Source organism: Malania oleifera, chromosome 13 (genome assembly GCF_029873635.1).
Source record: "Malania oleifera isolate guangnan ecotype guangnan chromosome 13, ASM2987363v1, whole genome shotgun sequence".
In the NCBI taxonomy this organism is placed as follows: domain Eukaryota; kingdom Viridiplantae; phylum Streptophyta; class Magnoliopsida; order Santalales; family Ximeniaceae; genus Malania; species Malania oleifera.
In genome coordinates, this window is record NC_080429.1 from 84,041,031 (window position 1) to 84,052,375 (window position 11,345).

Consider the following 11,345-nt stretch of genomic DNA (forward strand, 5'->3'; position numbering starts at 1 on the left):
AGTTTGAGTATCGGGTGGAGGGATTGTACAATGTATGGGCCTGTACCCTACCCTAACCTCGGGAACTCTCTCTTACAGCAATGCTGAATTATCTATTGTGGAATTATATATATCTATCTCCTATATTACAGTATTAAGAATATGTTTTATATTTAACTGCTTTCAAATAAAATAAACACATGTGGTCATACAGTGATGTAATATCTTCCGCCTTATTGAGAAGTGTTTCACCCCAACTTACAACCTTTGTTTCAGGTTCTTCATCAAATCAGTACTAGGCTTTTAGGGGGACGTCAAAGCTTAGTACTGTTGTTTTTAGCTTACGTAAGTATTTTGTGTGTGCACTAGACTTAGTTCAGAATGGCTTTTTAGGAATGTAATATAGATTATGTTTTAAGTATGGACATAAGTATGTAAGAAGTTAGTTAGAAACTCTGGTATGTCTTTTAGATTTTCCGCATGGATGTTTTTGTTTTCCGCTGTGCATGAGATTATAGATCAGTATGAAACACTAGTACGTCCATATTCAAGGCAGGTTGTATATGTATGTTTATCAGAGACAAGTGTATTATACAAGCGTAGTAGCACTTTGGGGCCTTATAATGGGCTAGGACGTTACACCATCTGTTTCCGGACTAGGATGTAGTGGTAGGCAAATCGATCTTACAGATATATGATATTTGACTTAGCTTGGTTGGTTGGCTGGTCAATCGGCTTAGTCTTTTATACATATTTATATATTTATATGATCAGTGCTATTTATTAGGCCTATGTTATGATTTGAAGGAAAGTAAGTTTAATTTTATACAATTAATTTACAATTATTCAAATACAATTATTATTATTAAATTATTTTTACACTAAATCTCATTTTAGCCACACACACTAATAATAATCTAGTCCATACTTACAGAGAGGTGTCTCACCCAATTATTTTCATAGATTTCAGATACCATGAGGAGCCTAACTGAAATCAGAGTAGCGTAATGGAAGCGTTGGTGGGATAGTAAGAGTTATTTAGAATAGATCTTAGATTAGTTGTATTTTTAATGTTTTATAATTTCAAGGATGATAATATTTGATATTGGAGATATTGTTGTAATATAAAGGTTTTTAGTACTCTAGTATAAATGAATTTGAGGTCTTCCGTTGTATAAAATTTGGGTCATCTCATGATCATTACGATCAGTGATCCAAATGGCATCTGTGAATCCTTCTAAAACAATAGGATATCCTTCATAATGTATGCCATAATCTATAGAAACTCGAACCCAAAAATTAAAATAAAATAAATAAAAGAAGAGAGAAATAAAGGAAAAGAAAGGAAAAGAAGAAAAACTGGTTTGGCAGGACCCAAACGATCAACGGTTTCACTAAGCTTAGGAAAACCATCGACGATTTTAGTCAACTCAGGATGGTCAACTGCCAACTCTCTCTCTCTCTCTCTCTCTCTCTCTCTCTCTCTCTCTCTCTCAATGTTTTTGAACTCTCTCTCTCTCTCTACTCTCACTCCCTCGTGGCTCTCTCTCTCCCCCCGTAGGCTCACCGGAGCCTGTGTGTACTCTATGATTCTCTCTCCCTTCTCTCTTGGCTTGCTGGTTCGTTTTTGGCAACGAGATAAAAAAAGCTAGGGTTTTCATTTTCAGAACGTTAGCAATCTATTTTTCAAGAATAGGTAAGGGGATTAATGCTACTCAAAATAACTATATGTAGTGGGCCAATATTAGAGGAAAATACCCCTTGTATAAGAAATGGGTTATCTTTCTTGAAGCTAGTTGATAATGTTGAGAAGGAGTTGTACTCATGGTTTAGTTTTGGATAATAAAGACTAATTGGAAAAACTAGTTTTTTTTTTTTTTTTTAGCATATTTGAAATTTTTTGCATAAGCATTGCAAGAGAATCAATTTTGCCTTGAATTATAGTCGAGCATAAATTGTTTGCAAGTTAGGTCAATCTCGATTAATGCAAAATGCATTTATGTCCTAATGATTGTTTGATATTTTCAAACACATATCAACACAAAATGCAAACATTGCTCTACCTCTCGATACAACGTTAATGATTGAAGAAATAGGTACTTTTTGCCAAGAAAAAAAAAAAACAATTGAAGATTCTCTAACATTTCAGTAATGTGACACATACAAAGAGATAGTATGGTTCTTCAAAGACAACTACTGAGGTGTTATAGAAGGTCAAAGATAAAAAAATTACGGATGGGGGACTCTAATGCATCCAGTTGATGAGCACTGGAAGCATTTTTTGAGCAATATCTAGAATTTGCTATGGATGCGCAAAATGTAAGGCTTGGACTAAATAGTGGTGGCTTTAATCCATATGATAATTCGTCTAATCCTTAAATCATATGGCATGTTGTAATCATTCCTTATAGTTTTCCTCCATGGATATGCATAAAGACAAATTTTGATACACCCAACAATAAAAATATAGATGTTTATCTTCCTTCTTTGATAGATGAGATAAAGGCACATCAGGAAGTGGATGAGGACATGTATCATACATCAAAGGGAGAGACATTTTGGATACTAGTAGCATTGATGTACACAGTTAGTATTTTTTGGCCTATGCCATGTTATCAAGATGGAGCACAAAAAAAAAAGGAAGCTTGCATTCCAAATTGCCATGTGCACACATGCTCCCAATACTTGTGAAAGGATCACGCACATAAGTTTTGTTACTATTTGGATTTTCTTACCAATGATTCATAGATTGAGGCGTGACAAGCATTACCACAATGAAGAAGTTGAGAGTTGTCTCACATCCATGCCATATTTAATTCATGCTTAAATATAGTTAAACAATTCAAAGGATAAACATTCAGTAATAAGAAGGGAGATGAAAGAATGAAATGAGTAAGTGAAATTTGGGTAAAAAGAGAGATGACAATCAAATAGTATCTTGAAAGGGAAATTGTTGATCATGAAAATGGACTAACAAAAAAAATGGCAAAAATATTAGTCAAAATATATCTACAACATAGATGGTTGGGCAAAGAGAAGTATATTCTTTGAGTTGCCTTATTGCATGGAAGAGAAATATCTTACAGTTAACATTGCTAAGATATCATGCACATTGAGAAGAATGTGTATGACAACGTCACATGCCCACATCAAGGGCCCAACGATGTCAAATAAACAATTAGGCTTCAAACTGCAACTTGAATAAATTTTTGAATTGACCCCCTCAACTCAGTGTAGCACTTATAGCTCTGCACAATTCTTTGTTCCCTCACTTTAGGCTAGTGTAGATTTTAATAACATCTCTAATTCATTCTGCTAAGGGATCATTTTGAACCATTTATCTAAAAAAGTACTTATTTGAAAATAGTATGGAATTACTTATTATAAGTACTTTTTCATATATGTACTTTCTAGAAAATTTATTTTTTTTTAAAAAAAGTAGTTTGGAAAAGTAAGTACTAGTTTAAGTGTAAATCAAATGCTACTAATTGTCACAAGTAATCATAAAAAGTACTTATTTTTAAGACATTCTAAACGGAGACTTAGTCAATTAAGGATGTTACGCATTAGGTAATAAAATGTCCAACTAACTAGTGAGGGTTTCATAACGTCACTATTTCACCTTGATTCAAGCCACCAAACAATACAAACAAACCTTGCTAGCATGCATGGAGACCCTAAATTTGTCCTTGCAAAACTTTTGATTTAGGGATGTAGCTAGTCAATAATCGAGGAAGAAGTCTTTTAAAATACATACAATACGTGAGACCATTATGTAAAAACAAAATGGCCAATTTCATTCTATTCAACTTTTATATATACATGCTTGTCGAAAATATGAGGAAAACCTTGCACAAAATCTAAAATGCATACACAGTGGGAGCAGCTTGAAAAATCTTATACGCTCAGAAATATTAACTAGCATATAAATCCCTACTACGTGCAATTATTTCTTACTCTTGGTCAACATGGGCTCATCAAAAAATTTCTTACTTGGGCAATAGGCATAGTTTATTAACATTAATTACCCATGTTATATATATACATGTATATGCATGTATCACTAAGTATATATAGATATATATACACATACATACACACATGGGCTCGTATAGTTCTTACAACGAAAAGTTAACCCTCTCCTATTAATATATATATATATATATATAAACAAGTTAAAAGTAGAACCAAAGCACGTACAAATGGCATCCCCAATGCATCAGACCACCCCCAACCCCCACCAGCAGACAATCCGAATAGAGTACCATCTTTACGAAACTACTACTCATCATAAAGTCACTCAATCATATATATAGATCATGTAATATTGCCATGCATACTTACAAACTCCCATAATATATAATTATTAACACGTTTAATTTGCATATATAATGGTACGTATTCGAATACAAGTTGTGAAGCTATGAATTAAAACATATAGCCGAGACTGAGAAGTAGCATAACATGCAAAAATTCAAGGATCAGTGTTACCCTTATTTTCTTCATTGTTTTGAGATTGAAGAAGCTTGAAATTTACATTCAATGGGAAGGACTTCAGAGCTGAGCTAGCTGAATGAAGAGACGGCACAAAACCATTCAGTGGCATGTTCTGCAAACTGGCGCTAAATATTTGAAAATGGTTTACTTTTCTAATTAGGTCACCCTCTAAAGAAGAAGAAGTGATAGTATTACTAATAATGGGGTATGAGGGGAAAAGTACTGATGCTGTTGTAGGTGGTGGGTAGAAAAATACCTGAGACTGCTACAGCAACGGAGAAATATTATTACTATGTGGATCTTCAGCTTGGGATGGAAAACCAAAGTGTCCCAATTGGGATAAACACAAATTTGAAGGCTCACAGTGGCAGTAGGGAGCATATGGCATGCCATTGTTTGCAAAACTTGAAAATGGAGCATGAGGATTGGCCTTTGGAAAAGGGTTTTGTTCACTTAGTTTGACCCACTTTGTTTTCTCGATGCCCGATTCGTTTTGAACTACTTCTTTATCTTTTGTTCCCACAGCAGCATCTGGAGTACTACCCCAATATCTTGATTTTGATAAATTTGTCATTTGGTCCTCCTTGGTAGATGGTGATAATTTGTTCTTTCCATCCCTGATGAAGTTCATGTTTGCGTCAAACAAGGTATCGAAAGAAGATTGGGGTATATTCAGCACATGATTGTGTAACATTGGTTGGTGAAATTGACCAAAGCTTCCTTGTGGCATTTGGAGTGGGGGGAGCTTATCGATATCATGCTTGGTTATATCGAGCAACCAATCAATTACCTTGCTAGGCTGAGTAAGGCCAAGCTTGTCTTGGAGATCGTATAATTGGATTGCAGTGGGTACCGATAGCCTAATTCGCCTGTCTCGTAATCCCCTTATGGTGCACACCTTGCTGTGCCGGTCTTTTCCCCCGAAGGAGCGCGAAACACGCACGATCCTTGGGTTTCTGAACCCTACCCATTGTCTTGAACTAGATGGCCCCTTCAAGAATTTGCTGCCACTGGTGTCTCCTTCATGCTTTGCTTGGAGATCTTTTTCTCTTGAACTTGTGGTAATCATCTTACTTTTCTCATCATTGACCTTCAAAGTTTCAACCAAACCAAATGAAATCATCCTCCTGTCAGCTCCCAAATCGCAATTCTTTTGTGCCTTCTCTAATCTTATGCAACATTTATAATAAAAGTTATAGTTGTTTGGAAACTTTGTAGTGAAATATATGTATCATCAATTTTTTTTCTTGTTAATCATGAGTATTTGAGTATGATTGCCCAAAAAAAAAAGTACAAAATTGAGTTTTCATTTTTTTTATTTTTCATATTGAAGAAGAAATTATGAGTTTCTAATGTATAAAATATGAAAAAATATATATATTAAATAAAGACACTTCAAAATCAATTTCTCTTTTGAAAATTAGGCTTTACATATAATTTCTCATGTATGAGAATTCCATTTCCATACAGAATGAAAAATTAAACATTTGAACCATGCTTGCAAATAGCAAGGGATACATAACTAGGGTATCAAAATATTCAAGAGGGCATGAAAAGGGGGAAAAAAAAAGATGAACATGGTCTATAGATTAGGATAAAAAAATTAAACAACAGATAGGCATATGATGGAAACTTTTAAGATTTGTTGTTTCAATTCTCATTTGAACAACTAAAATTGGAGAATGAACTTACCGTGCAGAAAATTCTAGAAGGCAACTGGCATCTGATCTGTTTCGCTGGCGTATGCAAGGAGATTAAAAGAGAATATATAAGGGGAAGCTAGGAGTACACATCGCTTATTGTCGATTTCAAGTGCTTGGCCGCAACTTTGTTTTTGAACATAACTACCTCCTTGTGCAAAGTACTTGAAACATATTACAAACCTAGTATCTCTGCAGAGAAATGACTTGCTAAAGAAGTCACAATTTTGGGAAAGAAAAGATGCCTGTAGAACTTGATTGCTAATTGCACGGGAAAAAGAATAAGAAAAAGGTATGGCGCGTTTGTGACCATGTGGTGGTCGATGTAGACACGTCACTTCGACTGCCGAGTAGCGATCATTTATCAATTCATCTCAACCACAAACAAAATAAATTTTCAGCCAGCCTAGTTATCTGGTTAGTCATTCATTCCCTGCAATTGCATTTTATTGATTAGTACTCAATAATTGACTGGTAAGAAAATTAACTTGTAAACTTCACTGTAGGGGGACCATCTCTAGATTGTAATAGAAAAGGACTGTGAATGCTTTATCGACAACTACAAATAACTTTTATGAGTTTTCAAACAGCACCAATTGAGGAATGCATGTCTAGCTAGCTAACTACTTCAACCCAAATAAAAAAAAAAAAAACACTCTAATATATGTTAACTAGTATTAAACCCTACCTTTTTGTATTACATTATTAATTTGCTGAGCGATTTTGGACAATGTTGAGATGTCAAGTATTGCATACAAATAACATTGTCCTTATTTTTCTCTTATTATTAGCAAACAAGATTAAAGCAAAAATTAGGCATGCCTAGGCACATTAATTTATATGTCTCAGTTATATTTAGGAATTTTCTAATTGTAGAGTGGAGCATTAGATTAAATATATAGTAGCTAGATATATAAGTATAGTAGGTGGTAGTACGTTAGAGGTATAGAGGAGGGACCAGTGTAGGTTCTTTAATTTAAAGCATGCATCACTACTACATAAAGGACCACATGCACATTTTGTCAGTAAGATGGATCTTGATCATCAATAAAAAAAGGTTGGTGCTACTTACAATTAATTTTTCTCTTAGACATAACCAATCACTTAATGGTTTCCCTTTTCGTAAGTTCTTTCCTCTTCTTAGGACTAGTGCTTCTTTAGGTTTAAAATCCAATATTCAAACATAGGTCCCTCCTGTGGGTGTTGAGACTTTATTGTTAATTATTACTCGTATACATAGATTGTCCCTCCTGTGGATCCATGCCAAAGATCAACTATTTCCTTCTTTTTTTTCCTCCACCCCCCAACCTGGTGTTTTTTTAACTGTATGGATCTTCTATATATATGTGTGTGTTCTTAGTTCATGTCAAAGTTGGATGGTGAGGGAATTAGTCAGGCAAGTCTCTGTGATTGTTAAATATAAAATGGATCCCAAATGTAGCTCATTATAATCTATAAACATAAATTTGTGTATGTTTGTGTGTGTGTAAGCTAGCAATGTTAGTTCCAGTTAGAAGGGTAGTGCAGCAATATATATAGTAAATTCAAAACTTAGCAGAAAGAGTTGAAACTGGAGAGGGACATCAAAACCTAGGTTATGGCTGGTGATGCACTGCTTCTGCTTAAAACCCAAAGAAACTCGCATTTCCCAATTCAACTATCAGTACATGAGACCACGCACTTCTTTTAAGAACTACAGAAGAGAGAGAGAGAGAGAGAGAGAGAGAGAGAGAGAGAGAGAGAGAGAGAGAGAGAGAGAGAGAGATGGAGAGAGCGAGAGAGTTTATTTTTACTTACCTTTTTGGCATCAAGAAATGATAGTCTTCCCTAGCTAGGAAATTGAGACTGATAATGAAGCAATAGTTGCAGTTGCAGTTGTCAAAAGCATGCAGTTTCCCATTTCCAGGAAGCAAAAACCCTAAAAAAATTTAAAAAAAAAAACCCTAAAATGCAATTCCCAGAACCTGCCATGTGTATTCTGCTTTCTATCTCAACTCAAACTACTGTTTCTTCTTAAATTCTGAAGTTAATAAAAAGTTTTAAAAAAATAACCTTGAAAGCATTAGTTAAGTACCTAGGCATTTCTTTATAGAAAGAAAGAGGTAGAGCACCCGTTGCCTAATCCAAAAAAAAAAAAAAGAGGTTGACCACAGGAATTGAATTGATTACTGAAGATTATGTTCACTTTTTAGATAGATAGAGTTTTCAGATGTACTACAGTACTATGGGTATTATGGAAAATGGTCAGCTCTCGTTCTGTGTGCAGTTGCCGGTTAGAAGATCGATGGTGGCCGGGGGGGCATGCATCCCGAGAAGAGAAAAGGGTGGTTCATACTCATACTGATTATGATATATCTGTCTGATCATCGGCCACACTGTGTAAGAGCTTAAAAAGAAAAATGGTCCAACAACTTACACACCTCTGTGCCTCTGCTCTTTCTTCAGCCAACATTTAATCAGCAAACTGTGAGATGAACAGATTGTCTCCCCAACATATAGTACGTACCACTGGGATATGAGAGAGAGAGAGAGAGAGAGAGAGAGAGAGAGAGATCCCCAAAGTCTGCAGCTAGCTCGGAGGGGAGCATTAATTATAAATGGTTGGTTAGGTGGTTAAATGAATTAAAAATGATGAAGGAATGATGGGGAACAAAGTTGAACAACTGCAAATCCAATTAGTGGATTTTCTTAATTCAGCAAGAATCCAAGTGTTCTTTCTTGCTTTTTTGCTGTATTTTTTTCTGCTCTCATGCAGTTGTTTCTCTTTTATAAGCCTTAGATGGTGACAGCTCCAAACCCTAGCTAGAAAAAGAAGATAGAAGACGGGTGTAAATGCATGCTGCTTTGGAAAATAATGCACATAGCTTGAGTGAACTGCACCCAAGCCATTATGGCATGCGAAAGGGACGCCACCCCCCCCCCCCCCCCTTTTTTAATTCCTCTCTCTCAAGTCTCAATTCATTTCCCATCTTTGTGTGAAAGTGACTTCTTATCTACTATATATCATTATGCATAAATTTCAAATATCAAATTTAAATTCAAATTTTGTACTAATTAAAATTATATATGAGGTTTCCTCTGAATTCGAACAAGGGACGGATTCAACAAAAAACAATGATTCAAAATGCATGGAAGTCATATATATGTTTAATTATCTTATTTTATACTTGCGTTAATACGACGGATGGTAGAGTTAATTGCATGTGCACCTTATTAATTAAAATAGATATCCACCTTTATCTACCCACCACTTAAAGTGTCTGAAAACCTAGGGTTGTGATGAGGTGTTCTATCTTCCCAAAACATGTGAAAAATTAAAGGAAGAAGAATATATATATATATATATATATATATATATATTCTTCTTCCTTTAATTTTTCACATGATATATATATAAAAATAAAAACTCTGTTCAAAAATTGTATCTCTTAACACAATTTACAACCCCTATCTATACTTGTAATTGGGGAACAATGGAATAAATACAAAATTACTCCTAAATTAATTTCCAGCTCCTTTCTATAATAACGAGATTTGCGGACTTTTCTCAAAAGGAAATATCACCTAATTAGGCCTTCATGTTTGCTCCTTGATTTGTGGTCTTCCCCAACACTCCTCCTCAAGTTGGCGTGGATATTTATAACACCCAACTTGCTGAGTAGGTAGTTAAATTGTGCAACTCCAAGAATTTTGGTAAATAAATCAGTGGGTTGCTGGCTTGTATGCATATAGATTGTTTAAATGATCCCATTTTGGAGTTTTTCTCGAACCACATGACAATCTATCTCGATATGCTTGGTTCATTCATAAAACACTAGATTTGAGGCTATATGTATAGTAACTTTGTTATCACAGTACAGTCTGACTGGTTGAGAATATGTCACTGCAATATCTGAGAGTAAAAATTTTAACCAAGTGACCTCACAGCATGTAGAGGCCATATATACTCTGCTTCAACTGAGGTTCGAGAGACCATTGTTTGCTTCTTGGCCTTCTAGGAAATGAGTGATTTTCTAAGCAAGATGCAATACCCGATGACTGATCGTCTAGTGTCCCTGCAGCGTGCCCAATCTGCATCACAGTATGCATGGAGTTGAATTTCACTAGAATCTGACAAGAAAAGTCCCTGCCCTAGAGATTTCTTAATATACCACAAAACTTTGTACCACTACTAACTCTGGAGTAAAGATTATTGTTCACTAAGTGAAGGTTCAATACAAAGTACACCTACATTATGCATAATTGTTCATCTTTGATTGTTAAGCTCTCTACATGTATGATACATACATAATATTAAAATGAGGGGGAGAATTGTTAGTGTATTTTAATATTATTATTTTATCTTGGAAAAGAAGATGTATATATTATTTTATCATGGAAAAATAAAGATGTACCTTGGATTGAGTGATGCATCCATATTTAATTATGGTCATTCATTCATGTATTTGATAAATGTATAATTAATTATATGAATTTACCTTGGATCTAAGTATGTATTTACTTAATATATATACATATCATATTTATTAAGTACATGGAGAATGAAGGGTCATTTTGTGCCTATAAATATACCCTTAAAGTATTAGCACAATACACCAATTTCTTCTCTTCATTCTCATCATATAATTCTTTTCTCGAGTCTAATGAGTTTGGCAAGCAAAGAAATGTGTTTTTAGTGGAGCTTTGGACTCCTCTATTTGTGCAGAATTGGAGAAAGTCATACGATTCAAATCGGGTTGTTGTATCTTGGGGGAGACAATTCTTGAGAAGTTCTGTTGCACCAGTTTGTGGGCTAAACCATATAACCGCAAAGGGCTTGAATCTCCTTAAAGAGAGCGAGATATCCGTGCCTCAGCCTATTTGTGAATCGTGATTTATTTTTTTTATTTTTTATTTGTAAATTTATCATTTTATATTATTAGTATTTTCTAACAATTTTAAGGAGATTCAAATTATGGAGGTTACAGTCCTTGAGAAACCGAGTGAAAATGTTGGAGATCGTGACAAGCCTTTTCGATTTAGAGGAGCCCACTTCAAAAGATGGAAATAAAAAAAAAGGTTTTATATAATAAGTATGACACCAAGGAGGAAAAAGGTAAGATGTAATTCTGCAAGAAAATGGTAATACCAATAACAGTAATACCACAAAGGTAAATTTTATTATTTCCG

At 34.6% G+C, this 11,345-nt stretch overlaps 1 protein-coding gene across 5 annotated transcripts; it reads right to left on the reverse strand.

Annotated features, from left to right (window-relative positions):
• Positions 1 to 4,319: 4,319 nt before the first annotated feature.
• On the reverse strand, positions 4,320 to 8,061 carry LOC131146291 (transcription factor TCP5-like). 5 transcript variants are annotated; one of them, XM_058095778.1, is made up of 3 exons: positions 7,974 to 8,061; positions 6,169 to 6,609; positions 4,320 to 5,566 (listed from the first exon to the last, which is right to left on the reverse strand). In XM_058095778.1, the coding sequence occupies exon 3, from the start codon at positions 5,543 to 5,545 to the stop codon at positions 4,742 to 4,744; it is 804 nt and encodes a 267-aa protein (XP_057951761.1). In that variant the 5' UTR covers positions 5,546 to 5,566; positions 6,169 to 6,609; positions 7,974 to 8,061; the 3' UTR covers positions 4,320 to 4,741. The 5 variants fall into 5 exon arrangements, with proteins under 5 accessions (XP_057951761.1, XP_057951758.1, XP_057951762.1 ...); XM_058095775.1 differs by lacking the exon at positions 7,974 to 8,061 and having other exon boundaries at positions 4,320 to 4,548; positions 4,733 to 5,645; positions 6,169 to 6,502; XM_058095779.1 differs by lacking the exon at positions 7,974 to 8,061 and having other exon boundaries at positions 4,320 to 4,601; positions 4,733 to 5,566; positions 6,169 to 6,436.
• Positions 8,062 to 11,345: the final 3,284 nt, after the last annotated feature.